At 49.7% G+C, this 25,197-nt stretch overlaps 2 protein-coding genes across 2 annotated transcripts in view; both read right to left on the bottom strand.

Moving 5' to 3' along the window:
• The window catches only part of LOC136099776 (disintegrin and metalloproteinase domain-containing protein 21-like), a 34,156-nt gene extending 31,017 nt beyond the window's left edge, over positions 1-3,139 (bottom strand). Inside the window, 3 exon segments of the mRNA XM_071803629.1 lie at positions 753-850; positions 2,953-3,109; positions 3,112-3,139. Coding sequence (XP_071659730.1) covers positions 753-850; positions 2,953-3,109; positions 3,112-3,139 — 283 coding nt within the window.
• A 1,546-nt stretch (positions 3,140-4,685) lies between these two features.
• OR2AT4 (olfactory receptor family 2 subfamily AT member 4) overlaps positions 4,686-25,197 on the bottom strand; it is a 30,276-nt gene continuing 9,764 nt past the window's right edge. The window contains 4 exon segments of the mRNA XM_071803624.1: positions 4,686-4,750; positions 7,448-7,502; positions 11,200-11,858; positions 11,861-12,157. Of these exon segments, the coding sequence (XP_071659725.1) occupies positions 4,686-4,750; positions 7,448-7,502; positions 11,200-11,858; positions 11,861-12,157 (1,076 nt within the window).

The raw sequence follows: 25,197 nt of genomic DNA on the forward strand, positions 1-25,197 counted from the left end.
GCCCTGGGCAGCCTGTTCCAATGCCCCACAGCCCTTTGGGCAAGAAATTGTTCCCCACATCCAACCTCAACCTCCCCTGGCGCAACTTGAGGCCGTTTCCTCTGCTCCTGGCGCTTGTTCCTGGGGAGCAGAGCCCGACCCCCCTGGCTCCAAGCTCCTTTCAGGCAGTTCAGAGATCAGAAGGTCTCCCCTCAGCTCCTGTTCTCCAGCTGAACCCCCCAGCTCCCTCAGCCGCTCCCATCACACTTGTGCTCCAGCCCCTCACCAGCTCCGTTCCCTTCTCTCCACTCGCTCCAGCACCTCAAGGCCTTTCTTGTGAGGTGGTCCCACCATGGCTCTGGCCACCATTTTGAGCCCTGAAGTGATTTTGGTGCCCCTGGCGCTGCCATTTTGCGTCTGACGGGATTTTGGTTCCCCTGGTGCCGCCATTTTGAGCCCTGAGATGAGGAGCCCAAAACTGCCCCCAGGATTTGAGGTTTGGCCTTCCCAGTGCCCAGTGCAAGGGGGATCTTCCCCCAGCCAAGATCCCCAAACCCCCGTCCCCCAGCCCATGTCCCCACCCTGCACCTCCACATCCCACATCCCCCCTGCATTGTCCCCCATGTCCCTCCCCATGTCCCCATCCTCCAGCCCGTGCTCTCCATCCCCTATACCCCATCCCACCTCCCTCCACCCACATCCCCTCCATGCCCCTCCAGCCCATACTTTGGGGTCCCCCAGCCCTTCTCCATCTCCCCATCGCTGTCCCTCACCTGGACAGAGCAGCAGGATCAGTGTCATGACCCACACACCCCTTGGGGGTGGGCAGCGCCGTGTCCCCATCCCCGTGTCCCTCCAGGCCAGGCCAGCCCTGTGGGGACACTCCATCAGCGTGACCCCCACCCCCGCCTCAGCCCACCCTGGGGGGCTGTCACCCTATTTCCATCCCCACTGCCCCATCCCACCCATCCCAGCAGCCGCCAGGCCCCACTCCCCATCTCCCTTGGTCCCTTGTTGGGGTCCCCAAGTGCCACCAGACCCTCCAGTACCCAGTTCCCAGCTCTACCCTCATCCAGCTCCACTCCTGTGGCACCAGCTGGCACTGGGGGCTGCCATGTCCTGACCCCACCTGGGCCCGTCCTGCCCCCACCCCAACCCCTCACCCTCATGCCACCCAGCCCTGTGCTGCCACCTTCCAACTGCCACCCGGGGTCCATCTGTCACCTCCCACCAACCCAACGTCCTTCTACCAGCCATCCCTCCCCTCTGTTGCTTTCTCCTTCCCTCAATTTCCCTCTCTCCTCCAAATGCCACCCATCCCCATCCCATCCCATCCCATCCCATCCCATCCCATCCCATCCCATCCCATCCCATCCCATCCCACTCTGTTCCCCCCCATCCCATCCCATCCCATCCCATCCCATCCCATCCCATCCCATCTCATCCCATCCCACCCCCTCCCATCCCCATTCCACCCTGTCCCCCCCCATCCCATCCCCCCCAGCACATCCCCCCCACCCCATCCCATCTCATCCCATCCCATACCATCCCACCCCATCCCATCCCCATCCCCGTCCCCACACCCCCCCATCCCACCCCATCCCATCCCCATTCCACCCTGTTCCCCCCATCCCATCCCATCCCATCCCATCCCACCCCATCCCATCCCATCCCATCCCATCCCATCCCATCCCATCCCACTCTGTTCCCCCCCCATCCCATCCCATCCCATCCCATCCTATCCCATCCCATCCCATCCCATCCCATCCCATCCCATCCCACCCCCTCCCATCCCCATTCCACCCTGGCCCCCACATCCCATCCACCCCCAGCACATCCCGCCCCCCCCCACCCCATCCCATCCCATCCCATCCCATCCCATCCCATCCCATCCCATCCCATCCCATCCCATCCCCATTCCACCCTGTCCCCTCCCCATCCCATCCCGTTCCATCCCATCTCATCCCCATCCCATCCCCACTCCATGCCTTCCCACCCTGTCCCCCCAATCCCATCCCCACCATCTCATCCCATCCTACCACCTCCCATCCCCATTCCACCCTGTCCCCCCCCATCCCATCCCCCCCAGCACATCCCCCCCACCCCATCCCATCTCATCCCATCCCATCCCATACCATCCCACCCCATCCCATCCCCATCCCCGTCCCCACACCCCCCCATCCCACCCCATCCCATCCCCATTCCACCCTGTTCCCCCCATCCCATCCCATCCCATCCCATCCCATCCCATCCCATCCCATCCCACTCTGTTCCCCCCCATCCCATCCCATCCCATCCCATCCCATCCCATCCCATCCCATCCCATCTCATCCCATCCCACCCCCTCCCATCCCCATTCCACTCTGGCCCCCCCATCCCATCCACCCCCAGCACATCCCCCCCCCCCCCCCGCCATCCCATCCCATCCCACCCCATCCCATCCCATCCCATCCCATCCCCATTCCACCCTGTCCCCTCCCCATCCCATCCCGTTCCATCCCATCTCATCCCCATCCCATCCCCACTCCATGCCTTCCCACCCTGTCCCCCCAATCCCATCCCCACCATCTCATCCCATCCTACCACCTCCCATCCCCATTCCACCCTGTCCCCCCCATCCCATCCCCCCCATCCCATCCCCCCCACCCCATCCCATCTCATCCCATCCCATCCCATCCCATCCCATCCCACCCCATCCCATCCCCATCCCCACACCCCCCCATCCCACCCCATCCCATCCCCATTCCACCCTGTTCCCCCCATCCCATCCCATCCCATCCCATCCCATCCCACCCCATCCCATCCCCATTCCTCCTCCAGCTTCCACCTGGGCCTGTTCTGCCACCTCCCACCACCCCAGTCCCACTTCCATTTGCCACCATCCCTCCTTGTCCTGCCACTCGTTTTGTCCCCTCCTGTCCCCTCCCCTCCCGACCCTCCCTGTCCCACCTCACCCTCAGTCCCCCTGCTGGCGTCCAGCCCCTTGTGCCCCTGGGCCTCTGCTTTTCCAACCAGCACGTAACTGAATTCCAGAGATCAGAAGCCGTTAATGCTGAAACCGTCGTTCCTCCCACCAGAGCGTTTAAACGGAAAACGCTGCATCGCATGTTATTGCTGGTTCTCCTTCCCCCAGGGGCATGGAGCTGGGTGAGGGGGTCATGGCCAAGCTCAGCCCTTCTCCTGCCCATGGCACGAGGGTCTTCTCCTGGACGTGCCACCCAGGAATGGTGTGGCTCCTCTTCCCATGGAGGCTTCCCGATATGTTGCATGGCACTCCTCGGGTAAAGGCCTTAAAGAAGTGCTGTTGAGGGCATGGGTGCGAAGCAGAGGTGAAGTACTGACCTGTAGAGGGAAGACAAAAAAATAAAGGAGACCTTTGGGAGCCCTTCAGTGATCCCAGCAGAGGAGACAAAACGCAATGAATCATAGAATGGTTTGGGGTGAAGGGACCTTAAAGCTCCCCCAGTGCCCCCCCTGCCATGACAGGGACATCTTCACCAGCTCAGGTTGCTCAGAGCCCCGTCCAGCCTGGCCTGGGATGTCTCCAGGGATGGTTCAGCCACCACCTCTCTGCCCAACCTGGGCCAGGCTCTCACCACCCTCAGGGACAACAATTTCTTCCTCATGTCCGGCCTGAATCTCCCTCCTTTAATTTAAAACCATCACCCCTTGTCCTGTCACAACAGGCCCTGCTCAAAAGTCTGTCCCCGTCTTTCTTATGGGCCCATTTTAAGTCCGGAAAGGCCGCACTAAGGTCTCCCAGAGCTTCTGTTCTCCAGCTGAACACCCCAGCTCTCTCAGCCTGTCCTCCCAGCAGAGCTGTTCCAGCCTCGCATCATTCCTGGGGCTCCTCTGGCCCCTCTCCAGCAGGTCCGTGTGTGTCCTGTGCTGAGGACCCCAGAGCAAGTATCTCCCGCAGAAGCTACAGAATCACAGACCCACAGGCTGGCTGAGGCTGGAAGGCACCACTGGAGGTCATCTGCTCCAAACCCCTGGCCAAGCCACTTGAGCTGAGCTCTGCACACCCCAAGGGAAGGGAGAAATAGAAACATATGCAGTTTCTCACCATGAACCAAATCTCTCAGTTCTTGCTATTAAAAGAGATGGGGTTTGGGGAGGTCATTGCAAGGATCCTTTTTGGCTTCACACATCTACTGCCCTGCAGCTGCCTGAAAGGAGCTTGGAGCCAGGGGGGTCGGGCTCTGCTCCCCAGGAACAAGCGCCAGGAGCAGAGGAAACGGCCTCAAGTTGCGCCAGGGGAGGTTGAGGTTGGATGTGGGGAACAATTTCTTCCCCAAAGGGCTGTGGGGCATTGGAACAGGCTGCCCAGGGCAGTGCTGGAGTCACCATCCCTGGAGGGCTGGACAGACGGACAGGAGGTTCTCAGGACATGGGGCAGTGCCAGGGGTGGGTTATGGTTGGACTTGATGATCTTGAGGGGCTTTTCCAACCAAAATGATTCTGTGAGTCTGTGACCACTGGCAGACTCTGAAGGACACTGGGCTCCTGGCAGCATTTGCAGCTATTCAGATTTTTGAGGAAGAAATGGTGAAGAAAACCGATAAAGAGGGAAGCTGCGGCAAAGCAGTGACTGCCCAGCTGTTCCCTGGGCTCCCCAGGGTTTGGGCCATAAGGCTCTTCTTCTTCTGTGTGCAAAAAAAGCCTTTCTCCACCTCCCTTGACTATTTCAGACTCTCCCAGCATGATCAATGCACAGCAAATGTCGTGTCGCTCTCTGGGAGTGAAGGGATGCCGTCAAAAGCAGAAAAATCTGTGCAAAAAAAGCAGTGGGGAAATAAACAGTTATCTGCGTCACCAAGTGCTTCACTGTTGGTGCAAACGATGAAGAACGGTGCTAAAGCACCGAAAAAAATGTTCATTCTCCAGTTTCTGGGACTTCTGCCCAGTGGAGAAGTGACATGACTGGGAGCCTGCCTGCAGTGACGCCCACTTCTCAACCTGCAGTTTGATTTTTATTATATTATTATAAATAAAAATTAAAAGGTGTTGCTCTAGTGCAGACGTTGTGACATTTCTGACCCAGATTTCCCTGCCTGTTCAATCTATAAACAGCCCCAGAAACCTCACGGCTTTATATTTCCCTGCTGTGATGCTGCAGCAAGATCCCTTGTGGGTTGACCAGAACTGATCTGCTTTACAGAGAGAAGAAGTGTCCGGTGTGGTCACCTTGGAGACCACAAACATTTCCAGGCGCAGACCAACCCACATGGAGAAATACACGATACAAGACCTTATTGCGGTCTTTCCGTACTTAAAATGGGCCCATAAGAAAGATGGGGACAGACTTTAGAGCAGGGCCTGTTGGGATAGGACAAGGGGTGATGGTTTGAAACTAAAGGAGGGAGATTCAGGTTGGACATGAGGAAGAAATTGTTTGTGCTGAGGGTGGTGAGAGCCTGGCCCAGGTTGGCCAGAGAGGTGGTGGATGAACCATCCCTGGAGACATCCCAGGCCAGGCTGGACGGGGCTCTGAGCAACCTGAGCTGGTGAAGATGTCCCTGCTCATGGTGGCACTGGGGAGCTGGGAAGGTCCTTCAACCCAAACCATTTGTGATTTTATGATCCTATGTCTCATTGGCTATGGAGGAGCTCAGCTGAAGGTCTTAGCCCTGATGGATGGAGAAGAGGGGACATCAGCTGGGGGTAACAGGGTGTCACTTGCAACACCCAAGGGTTTCTTTGGAGGCTTTTGAGTGGCTCCAGTGAGCCCTGTGCTTTTTTGGGGGATAAGGACGTGGGTTGGGGTCCCCTTGGGTACCTTCTCCATGGAGCACTGCAAGTGGGTGAAATAAGATTTCTCTTCACGCCCTGTAAAACCTAACAAACCACACCAAAAAAGAAGGAAAACAAACGTATTTTGAAGGCCTTGTGTTCAATGGTGAACATAAAGGAACCATGGAAAAGGATTATCCACTTTCACAATGGCTTTATGTAGAATTCCGATCGCAAAATAGATTACGTAAGCTCATATGGTTTCAAGCTCTTATTGTAACGACACTTGAAACAATCTGGCCTTTGCTTCTCATCCATGTGTACGTAATTTGCACAACATATAAGCTCATGACCCACTAGGGAAGGACATCTCAGGCATGAAGGAGCAGCAGCAAGTCAACGGGGAGAGAGCTCTCACGATGGAGGGGAGACCAGCAGGTGAATGTGGGCACCCATAAGCTCCTTGGGGTGCATAAATTATTATACGGATGCAAAACTGGACGTATTTTGATTCAATTTTCTGGTTCGAAATGAGAATAAAGAATCAAATAATGGTTTTCCTGTGAGATTTCGGTTGAGAAAGGAGGGAAGACTGAGTTGTGGAGGGGCTGGAGAAGCGGGGCTGACATCCCCAAAGGAGAGGTGGAGAGCACCGGAGTAATTTAAGGACAATAATGAGCATTAGGTGAGAAAATCAGCCATTTGGACGTCTGGCTGATGTACAAATTGCATACGGGAAGGACTTGGGGGTTCATATTCATAACCAGACTGCATCTCATGGCTCAGAAATACCCAGATGTACTGGAAAACTGGTGCTCAGCGTCTGCAGGTTCTTCTGCTCAATGTAATTCTTATTTATTTTGCTGTTTCTTATGAAACTGAGATGAAGTTTTGGAGCAGAAAATGCATTATGTGAATGCAATGTCTTGTAAAAAGGCAGCTGCATGACCCTCTGGATATTAGTATAATGCTATTGCAGCAGATAACAAATAATATTAGCTGGAAATGGTTCCTAGCTGTTAGGCAAAATTATTATATTGTCAAATGTGATGAATGAGGGAAGCGGAGAAGGCTTTAGCATCCTATCTGGGTAGTTATTTGCTGTAATGTTATTCTGGATGTCTGCTGCAAGCTTCTCTACCCCGCCTGCTCTGATCTTGCCCTTGAATGCAGATGTGATGTGCCAGCCGAGGCCTTTGCTTCTCTCTTGAGCCACCAACAGCATGAGGCTTTGCCCGGATACAAAGTCCGGTTTCTCAAAGCAAACAAACAGCTCACATTGTAGGATTTTCCCAAAATCTATTTGAAAACTATATACAACATTTTTTTGGTGGATTTCCTGTGTTTGTATAGTCGTGGTGTCAATGAGGTGCTGCATTAGGGGTCTTTCCCTCGTTGTAGGCTTCTCAGGAGCTCCTAGAACCATCTCCTCCTTCTCGAGGCTGAGTCCCAGCAACATTACAACATGCAAGGGGGGACAGAAGTCCTAGCAATGTATTTATATTGATAATTTCCACAGGTAAAGCACTTGTGCTGCAGTGGCCTCCTGAGTGCAGCTCCTGGAGATGGCTCCTGTGATGGACACAGAGCCCCCGGGAGATTTATTCCCTTACAATGGAACAAATTTCTAAGAAGTAACAAGCAGTGTTCATTTTTCCTTTTGTTTTTCACCCCGGTTTGCCCATGGAAGCTGAAAGGGGAGGAGCGGTGCTGCTCATGGGTCTCAGCATCTCACCCTGGTGGCTATGGTGGCTGGTTTCCCACTGCAGCTGGTGGTTACAGGACATCACCTAAGACCACCACGGGATTTTTATGGTAGCATCCTACACGCTGGAGCTGGTGAAAACCCAGAAAGTGTCCTTTTTCCATGGTTTAATTCTGAAAGGAAGTTGGAGTGAGTGAGGTTGGGCTCTTCTCCCAAGGAACAAACACCAGGAGCAGAGGAAATGGCCTCAAGTGGCACCAGGGGAGGTTGAGGTTGGATGTGGGGAACAATTTCTTCCCCAAAGGGCTGTGGGGCATTGGAACAGGCTGCCCAGGGCAGTGCTGGAGTCACCATCCCTGGAGGGCTGGACAGACGGACATGAGGTTCTCAGGACATGGGGCAGGGACAGGGGTGGGGAATGGTTGGACTCGATGATCTTGAGGATCTCTCCCAACCAAAACGATTCTGTGATTCCATGATAGACCGTGCTCCTTTTTCCTCTGGACTGTGATGAATTTTGAACCTCTTTCCAGTGCCCCATCCCAGGGCTTTGGGAGGAGTTTTCACACTGTGATTGAAAAAGGGGTGCAAGCCCTGATGTGTTGGGGGATACCCCTGTGTGTGAAGCACCTTCACGATTCCAGGCTCTGCATCGTGCTTGGGATGTCGGCTTCTTCCCATCCTCGGGGAGCTTGGAAAAAACATGCAATCAAAATAGTAGTTCAAATTCATATATTTAGGCCTTTTTAACTCGGGAACACTTGTCTCTGCAAAATGACTTGTTGGAGAAGCAAAACAATGTGATATATGTATCAGGAGGGGAATGCTGGAAGCATTAGGTAGTGATAATTTCTATTTGATGATGGTCCAGCCTGAACAGGATTATTATATTGAGTTTTCACGATTATCCTCCAAGAAGAATGTTAAAACATAAAGGGGGTTGGGAGAAAAATCACAGCAATGGTTAAAAGTTTGGAAAAATCTGTGTTACAGTGAGAGCCTCTGGGCGCTCGTCTCATAAGGAAGAGTTTGATCATCTCATACAGGGATTTACATGGGCAACAGGGATTTGGTGTCAGACAAAAAAATGAAACAATCTTATGGCTAGTAATGAGCAACATCAAGTGGAAATAAGGTTTAAGTTTTTATCAGTGAGAGTAATAAAAAAAGAACATTTAACTGTTCGTTATGAATGTCTTGTTGCTGCTATGTGCTTTGTTAGGAGGAGATTTCAGCTGAAAACTCTCCTCTAGTCCAACTAGAAGTGATGGAGCTTCATGCTGCAAGGAGATGTCAGCTCTCCTGGACCCTAAGGCAACAGTCTGCGCAAGCTGGGACCAAGGAAAAGTATTTTAAATGATCCATGGTGCCACACAGTCTAATTCTGGAAGTGTCCAAAGATCATTAGAGATGTCCTGGTGCCACAAAAGCTCTTCAAGCATCTCAACTTGGTGCTCTTGTTAGTGTGTCTGCAAGATCCCTGGTGGCAACCTCTTTGTTGACATGTGTACAGCTCTTCTCTCTTGTTACCAGGCAATCAGCACTGAGTTTTCCTGTGCTTACAAACACATGGGCATCTTTTGGTCCCTGCCTGGATCCCATGGGGCCTCCTCGTTTGGAGCAAGAAGCTGTGCCTGAGTGTGGTGGACATGTTTAGGCAACCAAGATGATGCCGTGGTAGTGCCTTCAGGGTCTCCTAGAAGCTTGCAGGTCCTGCTCACGCACTCATCATAGAGAAGACAGAATTATTTTGGTTGGAAAAGGTCATCAAGTCCAACCATTAACCCAACCCTGTCCCTGCCCCATGTCCTGAGAACCTCATGTCCGTCTGTCCAACCCTCCAGGGATGGTGACTCCAGCACTGCCCTGGGCAGCCTGTTCCAATGCCCCACAGCCCTTTGGGGAAGAAATTGTTCCCCACATCCAATCTCTGCATGTTAGGGATTCAGTGTACTGGGAAAAGTTAGATGTTTCAAGAACATTCTGTTGACAGCATCTTCCACCAAAATCAACAGCTGAGATGAACTCTTCCTTAACTCTCTTCCAACTAATTCCCAATTTACATGCACATTTTTGATGGTGGACAGTGCAGGACAGTGGCCATGTCACCTCTTTGCCCACCTGGCAGAGTCTCCTCTCCAACCCCATTGGCTGGGGCAGCCAAGAGCTTTGAAGGTTGATCACAGGAGGGTTAAGATGGAAAATGGAAACACAGACTAGTTGCACGTGAGCTATCAAGATAATGGGTTGAATCTGGGTTGATTTAGTGTCTCAAGTTAAAAAATGTCAGTGCAAGCATGAGTGAGGAGAGAGGCCAAGCCTTCCCTCATCTCTGTTGCAGTCCTTAACACCTTTAATGAGCTTTTAAAGGCTCCTTTAAACGGGCACTGTAGGAAAGACACATATTTCAGCATGTTAATCTTAGAAAAAAATCAGACATGTCTCAAAAGGTATAAGTTCCAGTATAAGTCAGGGAATGACCTCTTAGAGAGCACTGTAGGGGAAAGGGACCTGGGGGTCCTGGGGACAGCAGGGTGAGCATGAGCCAGCACTGGGCCCTTGTGGCCAGGAAGCCAATGGTACCTGGGGTGGGTTAGAAGGGGGTGGTCAGTAGGTCAGAGAGGTTCTCCTGCCCCTCTGCTCTGCCCTGGGGAGACCACCCCTGGAATATTGTGTCCAGTTGTGGCCCCTCAGTTCCAGAAGGACAGGGAACTGCTGGAGAGAGTCCAGCGCAGCCACCAAGATGCTGAAGGGAGTGGAGCATCTCCCGTGTGAGGAAAGGCTGAGGGAGCTGGGGCTCTGGAGCTGGAGAAGAGGAGACTGAGGGGGGACTCATTCCTGGGGATCAATATGGAAAGGGGCAGTGTCAGGAGGATGGAGCCAGGCTCTTCTGGGTGACAACCAATGATAGGACAAGGGTCAGTGGATATAAACTGGAACACAGGAGGTTCCACTTAAATTTGAGAAGAAACTTGTTGGGGGTGAGGGTGTCAGAGCCTGGCCCAGGCTGCCCAGGGAGGTTGTGGAGTCTCCTTCTCTGCAGACATTCAAACCCGCCTGGACACCTTCCTGTGGAACCTCAGCTGGGTGTTCCTGCTCCATGGGGGGACTGCACTGGATGAGCTTTCCAGGTCCCTTCAACCCCTCACATTCTGGGATTCTGTGAAAAGGTGCTCATTTGCACTGGACTACCCAGTCCAGAATGAAGTAAATTAATTAAAAACAAATTAAATAAGCTCCAGATGAGCATACGCAATTTCCAAGGTTTGATAGCATCTCCGCCAAAAATTTTGAGGTTCATGGCGTTTTACTGATTGTTGCTTTCCTGGCGTAGGAACTTGTGAATTGACCTGTTGGATATCAGAGATGGTTGATGGCACCGTATTGCACATGGGCACTGTTTTAGTCCAGGGTCACCTCTGTCACTTGTAGGGAAAATAACTGCTACCACCCCCGAAACTCTTAAATGCAGGAATTAAAATGATGCATCCTCCACGGTGCAAAGTGGAGGAGAAAGTGTAAAGAAATGTGGTGCCGCTCTAGATCAGCTTTATTTAGTGCATTTCCAGCTTTATTTGGTGCATCTGTGATTCAGTCACTGAGGAAAACAAACCAGAAAATTATAAATATTATGTCAAGTCTACTAAGAACTTCACAGAAATAGGCTGAAATACCTTAACGTAGGATAAACCACAGTTCAGGGGAAGCAAGTAGAACTCCAAAAACGATGATGTCTTAATTAACCAAATAGCACAAGGCTTCTGCACTACTGTAAATTTTACCCAAATAAATTGAATTTTTTTAGGAAGGGGAGAGATTTTCAGAAAAATAGGCTTTTTAACTGCAGATTTTACTTCCTTGTTGCGTAAAGTGTAAATGGTGGGGCTTAGCAAGGGAGTTAAAATTGAGAAGACACATGGACATCAGCAAGGATGTCCGCTCTGTAGGACAGCAATGGGGGAGTAGTAAGTGCCCACCACAAACAGATGGGAGATACACGTTGAAAAAGCTTCCGTGTGACCCTCTTTGGAGTTGGTCTTTAGCATGGAGAGGATGATGTGGACATACGAGAGGGTGACGAGCAACAGAGGGAGGACTGACACCGTCATAGCGATGGAGAACCCCAAGAAGGTCTGGAAATCAGCACCGAAGTCCAAGCACGTGGCTTGTACCACTGCCAGATGGCCACAAAAGCGGTGGTGAACTGTGGTGGTGTCCCTGTGGGTTAGCTGAGAGGTCTGTGTGATGACGAGCATGGGTATGAGCAGCACAATGATCCAGGCACTCGCTGCCAGCTGGGTGTTCGGTCTTCTTGTCATCTTGGCCGGGTAACGGAGGGGGTTGCACATGGCTTCATAGCAATCATAGATCATGACCACCAGCAGAAGCGCCCCAGTTACTGTGAACCCATAAGAACTGTACATCTGCAGGAACAGCCCCAAAATGAGATGGGTTTAGCGCTGACCAGGAACATTGCCAGCATTTTGGGGATGGTGGTGGTTGTAAACAGCACGTCTAACACAGAGAGGTTAATCAGGAAAAAGTACATGGGTTTGTGAAGGGTATGGTCGACCACAACCACGGTGATGATGACGGCATTACCAACCAGGATCAGCAGGTAGAATAGCAAGAACTCAATGAAGAGGGTCTGGAAATCCTGGAGGGCTGGAAACCCCACCAAGAAGACTTTAGTGGAAGCGTTGCTGTTGCAGCTTTCCACGGCGGGGCTGGTCAAAACACCTGCAAGGATGAAGAAGGAAAGAGGACGATGCTCAGGAAGATATTTCTCTGAGGAGCTTTACAGAGGTTCTGCAAGGAAAACACACGTTGGATGAAATCTTGCAGAGCCGAGCACACTGCAAGACACGGCTCAGCCCTTTCGTTCTCTAATTCGCAATTAAGGTGATTTGGATTCTCTGCTCTCAGACACATGGTGTGAATTTTGGGGTTGTCCTGTGCAGGGAGGGGAGTTGGATTCAATGATCCTTGTGGGTCCCTTCCAACTGAGGACATCCTATGATTTTATGCTGAAGATGTGGATCATGTCCATAGATGGCACGCTCTTCAGCTTTGGGCACAAAGGGCAAGGATTCATCTCACCAAGCTTTGGGTGCTCTCCACACCGTGTGCGCTGGTCCTCCTGTGTCCTCGTTGAACATTCTTTTAGCCCAGTTCTGACTGTCATCATTTAAGAGTTCCTCACACTCTATCAGAACACGTAGGTCCCCAGGCAACAGATGCTTTTCTCTCTATTTGCTGTTGGAAAGCCGCAGTTACAGAACTAGAGGCCAGTAACCAGACTCCTAAGGTAAGATCAGAGTAGCTCTAAAGGACTGAGAAAAATACACCAGTTCCTTCATCTAAGGAACACAGCTCCCAAGCATCCCCTTTACTTTCGGAGGGACCAAAGAAATAACACACACGGCACCAAATCCATCATCTTCTATAAAGATTTTAACATTTAAAGGGAAACATCCAAAACCTCATGTAATTTAAACAACACAACCAAGACAGGTGACGTTACATACAAACAAATTAATCAAGACAGCTCAAAGAAACGATCTATCCCCCAAATCTTCTCTCTCTATTTCAGGATGGTGGCTACTTGCCTACTGATGAATAACACGAACAAGAGACAGAGTCAACTGGTGAAGAGAAGCGTTCAGAGCTGCTTGTGTGTCCATGATGCAACAAGTGCTGAAAGTGAAGGATGTGCTCATGGATCGAGATAAATTGTTTTGATACTCTCAGAAAACTGGACATGGATGTACCCAAATCACTGGGAACTGGGCAGAATTACACCTGGCACTGATTCTTTTCTGAGCTTCTTGGATTATAGCCAGATTCCAAATAGAAAGTCTTAACTATCCTCATCCTAATACCGAAAGAAAATGGTCTTTCTTCACCTGAACCCAGTGCTGTGGTAGTGAAATGAATACATGGGCAGTTTAGATGACAGGAACAATGCAGGTAACAAGTAGAACAACCATTAAGCAGTAAATGCCTGGCAAACAGCAAATACCTTTCTAACTAAAAGAAGTGGTCCATGGGGAAAAGGGACATTTTGGGGGATGCAGTACCGAGGAGGAGATGCGTTGCATTATGGAAATGCCCGTTTATCTTCTCTAAGGGAATTTGGGGAATGAGCTCAGGAACAGCCAACCATCCACCTCTCTTTTTCCAGGTTATTATCGACTTTGCTACACAAAGTCATTCTCATCATGGTTTTTCGTGCCCACGTTACCTGTAGTTGGCTACTCGCAGCTCACTGCGTTTCCCACCGGCATTGCAGCACATTTCTGCTGCCGTCGCTGAAATTCAGATGAAAATGTATAATTTCTTCAGACTTCCAGGTCATTTCATGGTACATAAAAGCAAAGGAGTTTTCACAGTAATTATTTTTTGGCTGATGTAGGTAAGCATCACATCTTTTAATGTAGTAAGAAATATTTGAGGGACTTGTAAAGTTCAAAGACACTGTCAGGAATAAATATCCATCAATGACACCAGCTAAGATGGAGGGGGACACGATGTGTGACAGCCTTATATATCTATATTTTACATAATGTAGCTCTACAATTGCATTATTCATACAAACTTGTGGTGCTTTCTGGATTTCTCCAGGAAGGGTAAGAAAGAGCACACCATACTTTTCAATTTATTTCACATTTTGAGTTTTTAATATTCCCAAGTTTCTTCCCTCTCAATGGAAATATTTGCTTTGTTGTTCATAAAGATTTAATGTGCATTGGAAAGGACTATTCTGCCCAAGCCCAATGGAATATTCCTGTTTGCTGTGACAAAATAAAGCAACATTTTGGAAACTTCCAGCATCTTCTGTTCAATGCACGAAACAGCTGCATTTCATGGACACAAATTCCTTTGGAATTGATCTATTCTTTCTAACATAGGGTAAATCAAAACCAAGATAATGTTCAGAAGAAAAAACAACAACCTGGTTTTCATTAGGCTTATGCTAAAAAAAAGGAGGAGAAATGAAGCTTAATTAAGTTTTTATCATTTTCTTGGTTTCCTTATCCCAGGAAATAAAGCTATCTTGGGAATGTTTTGTCCTTGGCCACAAGTAGTTGAGAGTAATGGTTGGTCTCATACAATTTCCTAACGTTATTAAATCTCTGGTAATTTTCGGATAGTTTTACCTTTCACTGAGAAAGTCATCTCCATAACCATATAGGAGAGATCCATTTAATATTACAAATTAATAGATTTTCTGCCACATCGAAATTTAAATACAATTGATATTTTGTTTACTCTCTACCTCTCGTCTAATCTACCCTTCTCCATTTCTCTTTCTTGTTATTATTTTTTCCAAAATGGTAACCTTCGAGGATGTAATTTGTATAAACAAAGCTACGCTATTAAAAAAAACCAAGATAATTTATCGTACTGAATTAAAATTGCCAGTGTGTAATGTCCTTAAAATAAGCATTGATTTGAAGTTGTTTTCAGACATACTAGATCAAATTCTCAGTCTTTGGAGCCTGTTGACATGTACTACAATCATATTTTTCCACCCTGGACCCCAGGAGGACAAAGTAAATACAAATGAAGCACTTAATTAGTCTGAAAAATATTATCTTATTGGCAGAATAGTATCAACAATAACTCACTTGCACTTTGAAGTTATAACAAAGCCTTCCCCTTCCGTATTGTTATCCTTAGTGGGAAGCGCAGAACTCCTGCAATACATCAACGGGCAAAGCCACCGCTGATATCAAACACATTTAAACGTGTTGTCCTGCTCCTCATCCAGAGAAGCTCCCCAGAGATGGTCTCCCTGTTGTTTTCATGCCTTGAGCCAGGAGACCCATGCGTTATTTTCCCTCTAGAACATCTCAACAGCTTTGAATCCCTGTGTTGCACGTCGCGGTGACAGCGGGTGGAGATCGTACAACAGATCTGCACAGTCAAAGAGCAGCAAAGGAAGAGTTTTCACCACCTAGATCTTGTCCTGTGATGGCCATGGGCTGTTGTGTTGAAGTCCGTGGAGAAACACCAGAGGAAGTTCAGTCTTTTCTTCCCAACTCTGGAGGAGGTTGCCATGGTCCAAGTGGCAAGCAATAGGATGAAAGGAAATGGCCTCAAGTTGCTCCAGGGGAGGTTTAGATTGGATATTTGGACCAATTTCTCCATCTCTGTTCTCCAGGATTTTCAGGTCAAGACCAGCACACAGCTCAACAGCAAAGACAACGTGCATGGGACTGGTCTGGGCAACATCCCTGGCTGCTCAGAAGTTTCATAGGCTCATAGAACAATTCTGGTTGGAAAAACCCCTCAAGCTCATCGAGTCCAACCGTTCCCCAATCCCTGTCCCTGCCCCATGTCCTGAGAACCTCATGTCCGTCTGTCCAACCCTCCAGGGATGGTGACTCCAGCACTGCCCTGGGCAGCCTGTTCCAATGCCCTACAGCCCTTTGGGGAAGAAATTGTTCCCCACATCCAACCTCAGCCTCCCCTGGCACAACTTGAGGCCGTTTCCTCTGCTCCTGGAGCTCGTTCCTTGGGACCAGAACCCAATATCCTCCATGCTACAACCTTGGGTTTCCTTGAGTGCCCTCCTTTCAGGTTGCACTCTGGTTCTTAATTCCACCTCAGAGAAGAGCACAGGACTGCTCCATGCACCGTGTATGTTTAGATATGTTGACCAACATACAATCCCTTTACATGGACAGCTAAGTGACTACTTCAGCCATCCCTGAGCCACTTCTGTGAGCAGCCCATCTCCTTGCCATCTCCATCCCTGAGACGATCACCTCTAAACCTCACAGCTTCTTCTTTGGGAGCTCTGTGGCCTGGTTATTCCAGGCATGTGGCATGAGAAGACATTGCCACCCGGCTCTATAGTCAATGGAGGGAGATATTTCCTTTGACGGGCAATTCTAGTCACTAAACTAAACTCCTTCTCCAAATGTCCTTCCAGATCAATGTCCTCTTACTATAGATTCCTACATAAATATTTTCACTGTCTCTTCACCATCTTAAGTGAAAGCTGTCAGACGGCAATTAGTAAGGGCTAAATCCTGTCCTCTGTGAGGAGGTTCTGGTGCACTCAGGCTTCTGTGGTGTCCTTGGACACCGCACAGAAAAATATAGCTTTGGTTACAATATTAGAAATTGGTGAATAATGCACCCGCATGCATCTAAGGAGCATCTAGATACACAACAAAAACACAAACCAGTCTCATTTCCATTGCTCAGATCAAATTATTCCTCCAAATTGCAGTCATGTCTTTGACAAATGAAGGTGCTGGAGAGCTCTGTCAGGTGGTGGGATCTGGTGGTGCTCCTGCAGTGTGTCCTCAAAGTCATTTTGCCCAGGGTGATCCCTGGGAGGAGAAGTCAAGCCAGATTATAGCTATGGTTTAGGTAACAGTTCCTTGGGTCCAATGTCCTGCGGTTGAATCCTCGGACTGGAGGAGATGGGATCAGCAGAGCATCACTGAGGGCTTGGTAAGAGGTTGAGATCGTTTTGGGAGCCTGGGGACACAAAGATGGATCCCAGTTTGGTTTTATTTTTAAAGTGCGAGATGGGATTCATGGCAGATTGAGCCAACTAGTTTTTAACAGAACCTTTGAAATAAACTTTTATTGTATTCTCAGTATGCTTTCATTATTATCTTGCCCCCTGCCATTCTCAGGTCACATCCTGACCAAAAGCCATTACAACCAGAAACAGTAATACGGTGGGGCGGTGCAAAGTCCCTTCTGAATGGACTTAGTGTCCTTCATACGCTCCAACTGCTCATGACACCTGTTGAGGTTTTGGTGTGAGGTTCACACCTTCTCCATCACGTTTCTGCTGTGGATGTTGTCCTGCAGTCCACATCTGCTCCAGGGTCTAACAGGGGGACACCAGCTACATTTCCAAGCAGACAAACACACACAATTATGCTTTCCTGAGCTTAGACTATGGATGAGAAAAGTCTCCGCTACCTTTAGTCACCTGAACATTTAGTTCTAATACTCTTCTAGGACCACAGGTAGTTAAATGTCTCTTGTATGGTGTTAAGGAGGAGCTCATTGCTGATAATAAACCATTTGAGCTGTGATCTTGTCAGTTATAATTTAATTTTTAATTACAGGTAACTTCTGATATATGCACTATAGGTGATGCTGGGATTATCTAGCCTCTGCTTATCCTCAACAAACTGGTGGAAAAATACATTAAAGGACACCAATCTTTCCTTCAGGGTGGCGATTTTTATTAAACTACTGTGAAACACCCACACACCCGGGACTAAGAGCTGCTCCAGCCTAAAATGTCATCACTGGCTTCCCTGGGAACAGGACAGAGATGCTCAAGGTGTCAGTTGGCTCACAGCGATCTGCTAGATCTAAGTATTGGATGGTCTTGAGCACAACAATGCCTGGTGGTAGTTGGGTTGTCTCCTCCCGGGAAAGCAGCTCTGTAGGACCTCGGTGTTGTCACCACCATGGTGTCTGCAGCTGTGCCAGGTGTGATGGCCTCGGTGGTGGGGAGGATGGAGAGGTCACCACAAACACACCCTCAGCAGCTCGGAGGTCCCTGCTCCTGCTCCAGGCCATGGTGAGTGAGATGCTCCTCTGGGGAAGCTCATCTCGATGTCTGGCATAGCTGGAGATACTGCACCGTGAAAATGTTAGACATGGAGCTGTGGGGACTTGCTCAAGTGTGACTAGCAGATGTCAGCCCAGGAGGCTGCCGAATCCTGTATAAACGAAAATGACTGAATCACAGAATTGTTCAGGCTGGAAGACACCTCTTGAGATCAACTACATCATCTACAGCAGGTTCCCCAGGACTGTGTAGTTGATGGAGGTGGAGACTCCATGACCTCTCTGAGCAGCCTGTGCTGGTGTTTGGATGAAGGACAAATCCATTCCCTCTGCTGTGGTTGCACCGAGCAGCAGCCTCCCTGTGCCATCCCCCTTTCCCAAGCACATCTGGCCAGGTGTGGGACAGGGCAGTAGAAGCCAACCAGACTTTTCCAAATGAGTCCCTGGTACCTCTTGGAGGCCAAGTCCTTTCACCTGGGAGCTCCCGCTCTTCCCAGCTGGGACCCCCCTTTGGGATGGCAGAAGAACCAAGCCCCATGCTAGTCCAGCTCAGTTCATGACTTTCCTTTCATCTCCTTTTCTTCTCCGTCCTTCCCTTTGCCCTCAGACTTGTCTGAGGTGCCTTCTCCCGCTGTCTGCGATCGCATGAGTTTCCCTCGTGCTCCAGATGGTTCCTCTCCCTGCCTGGAGCCCAAACCCCCAATGTCCCACCCTCACCTTCCCCGAATCTGAAATCTGAAAATGTTTTCGCAAATCTTCAGGAATTGCCAGTTTGCAAATCAACACTGCTACCACTCCTCCCCGGTCCCACCTTCCATGCTCATCCCTGCTCATCTGGTTTCTGTCGCCGCTTCTTGGAGCACCTCTTGGCGCAAGAAGACCAAGGGCACGTGTCCCCTTTTCCCCATGCAGGAGGCAGGATCTGGCCCTGCTCCATGGGCACGAGAGCAAATGTCATCAACGCTAAGCCATGGTCACGCTCAGCGCAAACGGGACAGGCAATGGCTCAGCTCGTTTCTCTGCATTTTCTAACGAAGACCTCCTGGAGCAATTTCCCACTTGAATTTCCGTTTGCATCCAAGCGGTCACGGTGCCCCTGACAATGGAGCCCCTGGGTGCTCGTGTTCAAAATACTCCCCCTAAACATGCGGGAGAAGTTGAATTTCCAAACACGTTTGTTCCAAAACACCGCTTCCTACACTTGGGTGGCAACGCCAGTGAAAATAACACAAATTGGTCTCTCCGTGGCTTTTAGATCTTTGGGGTTTTAGAAATGTTTTTCAGAATAATTAATATCCAGGGATGGGATAATTAGGGCTTGCGCGACTGGTGCTGGAGCGTTCCAAAGCCTCGGGGACCCCAGGCGCTGATTGCACAGGACCGGTGAGCATCCAGTAGCAGTTTTAGAGGTCTTGAACCTTTAAACTGTTTTGTTTTTGCAGGCCTGGCATGTTAAGAAGCTCTGGGTGACCTGGTTGATGGACGGAAGTTCCACTTCGGGCTGCTCTGCAGATGTGGGGTGTCATCTGGAGCCACCTTTTGCTCTATAAGTAATAAAGCCATGGACACTGCTCTACCCTGAAAATGTCCCAGAGTAGCGCGAGTGCTTTCATTCTCCTAATTATGACTTGCTGGAAAATACTTTGATTTTCACATACATGCTAGGATTAAAGAGAAAAGATCCAGCGAAGAATTAATTTAGGTCAAAAATTCTCACACTGATGCCATGTCTTTCTTTCTTTAAACAAAATAAAAATCACATGACTGCATGAAAATAAATTAGCAGAGTTTGGCCAAGAGCGTAAGAGTGCAGCTGATGCCCAGTTATGTTAAACCATGGCCCAGCTCACCCCAGGGAGGATGTTGTTGGGGAGAATACATTCCTGGGCTACCCTGGGTTCACACAAGCACAACAGCTGAAACTGCCACATTGTCCCTTTGCCATCACCTCATGGATCCCCCTGCGGTGCTGGTCCAGCTCTAGGTCCTCAGCACAGGACACACATGGAGCTGCTGGAGAGGGGCCAGAGGAGCCCCAGGAATGATGCGAGGCTGGAACAGCTCTGCTGGGAGGACAGGCTGAGAGAGCTGGGGTGTTCAGCTGGAGAACAGAAGCTCCAGGGAGATCTTAGTGTGGCCTTTCTGGACTTAAAAGGGGCCAAGAAGAAAGATGGGGACAGAGTTCTGAGCAGGGCCTGTTGTGATAGAACAAGGGGTGATGGTTTGAAACTAAAGGAGGGAGATTCAGGCTGGATATGAGGAATTGTTGCCCTGAGGGTGGTGAGAGCCTGGCCCAGGTTGGGCAGAGAGGGGGTGGATGAACCATCCCTGGAGACATCCCAGGCCAGGCTGGACGGGGCTCTGAGCAACCTGAGCTGGTGAAGATGTCCCTGTCATGGCAGGGGTGGCACTGGGGGAGCTTTAAGGTCCCTTCAACCCAAACTATTCTGTGACTTTATGGTTCTTGAACTTGAACTGCTGGTCCTCTGCATCTTTGCAGCCTCATGGGCTGTGAATCCCCAGGTTGCACTGCCCGCTGCATAAAACCAGATCTTTCCTGTTTTACACCAATCTCCTGGCTTCGGTGAGCATCCCCTGATCCTGCTGCTGGGGATGTTCAAATGTCAGATCTTATCCCCGTAGCTTGAGGTGCCAAAACAAGGACAGAGAGGGGGTGTTGGGGCATGATGAGGATGACACCTTCCTTCCCCCATTGTGCTTGTGTTTTTTCTGTTTACGAGGCATGTGCCATCCTGTTATAAAGGGATGCTCTTCAGGTGGGCAGCCCCAAATTTATAGACAGGGCTGGGCATTTTCTGTGCAGGAAATGGAGAGGTGACCGCCAGTGATTTGATTCACTGGGAAATTTGTCTGAACAGCCCTGATGATGCAGATGGGGAAACTGAGGCTGAAGGGAAGCTGGGATGTCCCTAGGACCTGCTCAAGATGTGTGTGAGTGCCACCCTTGCTCACACAAAACCACAACAGTGGAAACCTAGAACTGTCGTGTGCTTTTTTTCCTTTGGCCTGGCTAAAATTTTTCAGATAAATTCATTTTATTGTTTTTAAGTTTCCTGCCTTTGCCCAGGGATATGCACGGAGTTAAAATCCAACCCCAGCCCCCGGAGTCTCTGCTGGGATGAGGGGTGGAGGATCCGTGTGGCTCGGGGGATGTGGACTCCGGACTTTGCAGGCTCCCTGCCTGCATGGAGTGTCCTTCTCTGCTCTAACACTGCCACCCCCCGGCACATCGGCACACAGCTCCCCGGAGCCGCCGGACCCCTCTTCTTCACTGCCAGTGGCGGAAGAAGTCATCCCTCCATCCCTTCACCCATCCACCCATCCACCCATCCACCCATCCATCCATCCACCCACCCATCCATCCACCCACCCATCCATGCATCCATCCACCCACCCATCCTTCCCCTCCGTCACCCATCTCCATCCTGGCCTGTGGTGGCTGATGTCTCTGCATGTTCCCACCAGCTTTTCAGCAGGTAAATACCCCCCCGGTAGTTATTTCTGGGGGATACATGGCTCAAGTGACTGGCACTTGGGTGAGAGCCCCTCATGCCTTACCTCCTCGCAGTGTCCATGCAAGCCACACAACCTCTTTCTCTACATGTCATTGAGGTTTTCATTTATGGATGTTTTTATCATCAATGGACACCTTTTTAATCCTCCTTTGCGCCACATTATAGAATCATAGAACCATAGAATCATAGAACCATAGAATTACAGAATCATAGAATCACAGAATCATTTTGGTTGGAAGAGACCCCGAAGATCATTGAGTCCAACCGTTAACCCAAGCCTGTCACTAACCCATGTCCCTGAGAACCTGATCTATGAGACAAGAAAGGGTTTGGGTTTATATCAGCACAGTCCTAGCCCAGGCGCTTGGACTAATGCGCTGGTGGAACAAGGCTCACCAGGGTTTGCAACATCCGCCATGGACTCATAATGGAGACCCTGGAAGTGTTGCCTGAAAAACCTTTCTGGCCGCCAACCCAACCTCCACCTCCAAACGGGACTGTCACCCACGTGGGTCAGGGCACCATGTCCTCAGAGCATCTGATCTTTTTCAATTGAGCCTAAAGGAGCTACCTGGGGGTGAAAATCTCCACTTGGTCAGGTGAAACCCTACTGAGAGATGTGGGCTGGTCAGGGTCCTGCAAACCTCATGTTAGAATCACAGGACATTTTGGGTTGAAGGGACCTTAAAACTCCCCCAGTGCCCCCCCTGCCATGAGCAGGGACATCTTCAGCAGCTCAGGTTGCTCAGAGCCCCGTCCAGCCTGGCCTGGGATGTCTCCAGGGATGGTTCAGCCACCACCTCTCTGCCCAACCTGGGCCAGGCTCTCACCACCCTCAGGGACAACAATTTCTTCCTCATATCTGGTCTGAATCTCCCTCCTTTAGTTTAAAACCATCACCCCTTGTCCTGTCACAACAGGCCCTGCTCAGAAGTCTGTCCCCATCTTTCATTTTGGCCCCTTTTAAGTCCGGAAAGGCCACACTAAGGTCTCCCCAGAGCTTCTCTTCTCCAGCTGAACACCCCAACTCTCTCAGCCTGTGAGGAAGGAAGGACCTGGGATGTCAGTGGAAGAGAAACTCAGGGTTGCTAAATAGTTAATGACTGTCCTGACTCAGTGAAGCGTGGAGTAGTAAATTGTTTTGCTCTTGGGACCACTATTGGATCATCTTATGGATGAGGTGGCTGCTGGCCACTTGATCATGGGTGGCCTCTTCTTAATTGCTCCTGCAACATTTGAGAGTTCCTCCCAAGCAGGACGATTGCTCACATGTGGACATCTTCCTCTCCTATTTAGAAATGCCAATTAACCTGGCTTAATGAGAAGGTGCCATTGTGCCTGGGAGGTATTTTTCTGATGTTGCTGCAGCTGAGCTTGGCCCTTCATTGGGCTGGCCAAGTGTCCTGCTCGTGGGAGGCTCTTGGTGTAGAAAGGAGATGAGTGATGGAGCATGTCAGCTTTGCTGTGAGACCTGATCATCACTTGGAAATCAAGAAAAAAATAGTTAAATTTCAATACTTCGAGGCTGTTCTGTGTGTTGCTGCTCAGGCTCTGATGGAGAGGACTTTGGAGCCTGCTGAATGTCACCGTGGCACTGCCCTCCTAGGCCATCTGCAATAGCTGGCTCTAAGCTCAGCTTATCTCTGCTCGCAGCTGGCATGGCGGGGCTTAACGTGGTTCCTGCCTGTTTTCTCAGCTGCTTTTGCTCTGCACTCTTCCAGATTTGCAGCCTCCCGCCGTGACTTTCCAAAGCCACCAATGGAAGTGACCCTGTCCTAAGTCCTTCAAAATAAGTCCCGGGCAATTTTAAACTATTGAGATTATCTAAGCTCCCCCTGAACTCCTCTTTCACTGTTTTAGATTCTGTTCATTCCCCTCCACTGCAGGTGTCTACATTGCTCACAGCTCCCATTGACCTTTTGGTGAATATTGACGTGAAAAAGCCATTCAGCAGCGTTGGCTGGCAACGTCACCATGAAGCAGGAGACCAGCTCCTCCCTGGGCTTCCTCCTCACATGCTGGTGGCCAACCTTGCATCTCCAGTCGCTGTCCTTGTGTCTCTGGTGGTCGTCCTTGCTGGTTTCATCCCCTCTACAGGCTCCTGCTGCTCTTCTGTATTGTCCCAGCCACACCGCCCGGTTCCCACCTTCTCTGAGTTTCCTTCTTGGCTTTGGACCAGAGCACCCAACCACGCTCTAACAGCACTTTTTGTCCATCCCTTGAATTGAAAATCCCTCATTTCCGTAAACCCCATTGTTTTTGACCTTGTTGGCTCCCTCCACCTGATCTTCATTCATGTTCTTGTCCCATCTCTTATGGACTTTCAGACTGTTTAATGCTTGGCGTGGTCTGAACTTCAGGATAAATCTGTACCTCTGCAATGGTACAGAAACCATCACGCTCCTCTTTCGCTCCTGTCTGCCCTTCCTGAAAATGTTAGCCCTTTTTCTATAATTAATCTAATGATGGAGACTGTTTTGCTGGTGGGGCAGCATGAGCCACTGACCCAAGTCCAGGCTTCCAGCTCTTCCTATTCCCCTCCACCCCCCTTGCATTAAGATATAGAGATGTTGGGTGGACTAACTCGTCATCATCTTCATCCCTCTTTTCTACCCCTGTTAGGACTAAGCCTATTTCTGTGTGGGTCTAGATCCTAGTCCTGCTCCATCCCTGCTCTCCCTACTTGCTGCCTCTGCTCCTCGTTCAGCATTCATGGATGAAAGCCAGTGAGATGCTCATCATGCAGCCTTCTCACATCTCCATTGGCCTCCTCCTCCTCAACAAAACCTGTGCTAGGGCAGAGCAACTTTAGGATGAGTTTGTTATTACTGGTTTGTCCTGGTGAGGACATGAGAAAAAACCAAACCAAAACCCAACCCAACCAAACAACAACAAAACCCCAAAGCCACAAAAACCCAACCCAACCCAACCAACAAGCAAGCAAAGAAACGAACACAAAAGCCCACACCAAAACCCAACAAAAACATCTTTAACCTGCAGTATTGGCTTTTTTTTTTCGTGGGAAACTCAGTTTGGAGTCTGCTGGAGATGATCTGTCCTTCTTTGTCCCTTGGTTGTCCTCCCATTTCAGCAATATCCAGCTGGTGGCATCACTGAGAGTAAATTCCCCCGACCCTTTTCTTCCCCCGAGGGTTTTCATATCTCATGCATTTCATGGGCTCCATTTCTTGAAGGACCATATCTCTCAGTCCCGTAGATTTTTAACCGAAATTCTCCCAGATGGATTTTTATGATGTCAAAATGACTTTTTAAATTACTTTATACCCAAACAGTACGTTGCTGGAGCACACAGCCTGGCCTTAATTCCCCAGGACTTTCCCATGCTAGAAAACAACTACAGTTCCTTCTCGCCCCTTTAGATTGGGTGAGGTCTGGGCTTGGTGGGGCTACATTTCAATTGATAGGTGATAGCAGACATCTTCAAAAAAAGAGGAAAAGCATACTGGTGGAAATGGGAAGAACGTGGTTCTTATCAGGACTAGAATAACATTTACGTACATAGCGATTTATTTAACCTACTCTAGTAAAGACAAAAGGGATCATAATTCAGAGAGGTTTGAGGGCAGATAGAGGCACAGTTCTTCTAAGGGCTTCTGTGGATAAATTAATGTAAACTTTCACTTCAATAACAACTGCAAATTACAAGTGCTTCCAAGAAGCAGGAAC

Source organism: Patagioenas fasciata, chromosome 1 (genome assembly GCF_037038585.1).
Source record: "Patagioenas fasciata isolate bPatFas1 chromosome 1, bPatFas1.hap1, whole genome shotgun sequence".
NCBI classification, from domain to species: Eukaryota; Metazoa; Chordata; class Aves; order Columbiformes; family Columbidae; genus Patagioenas; species Patagioenas fasciata.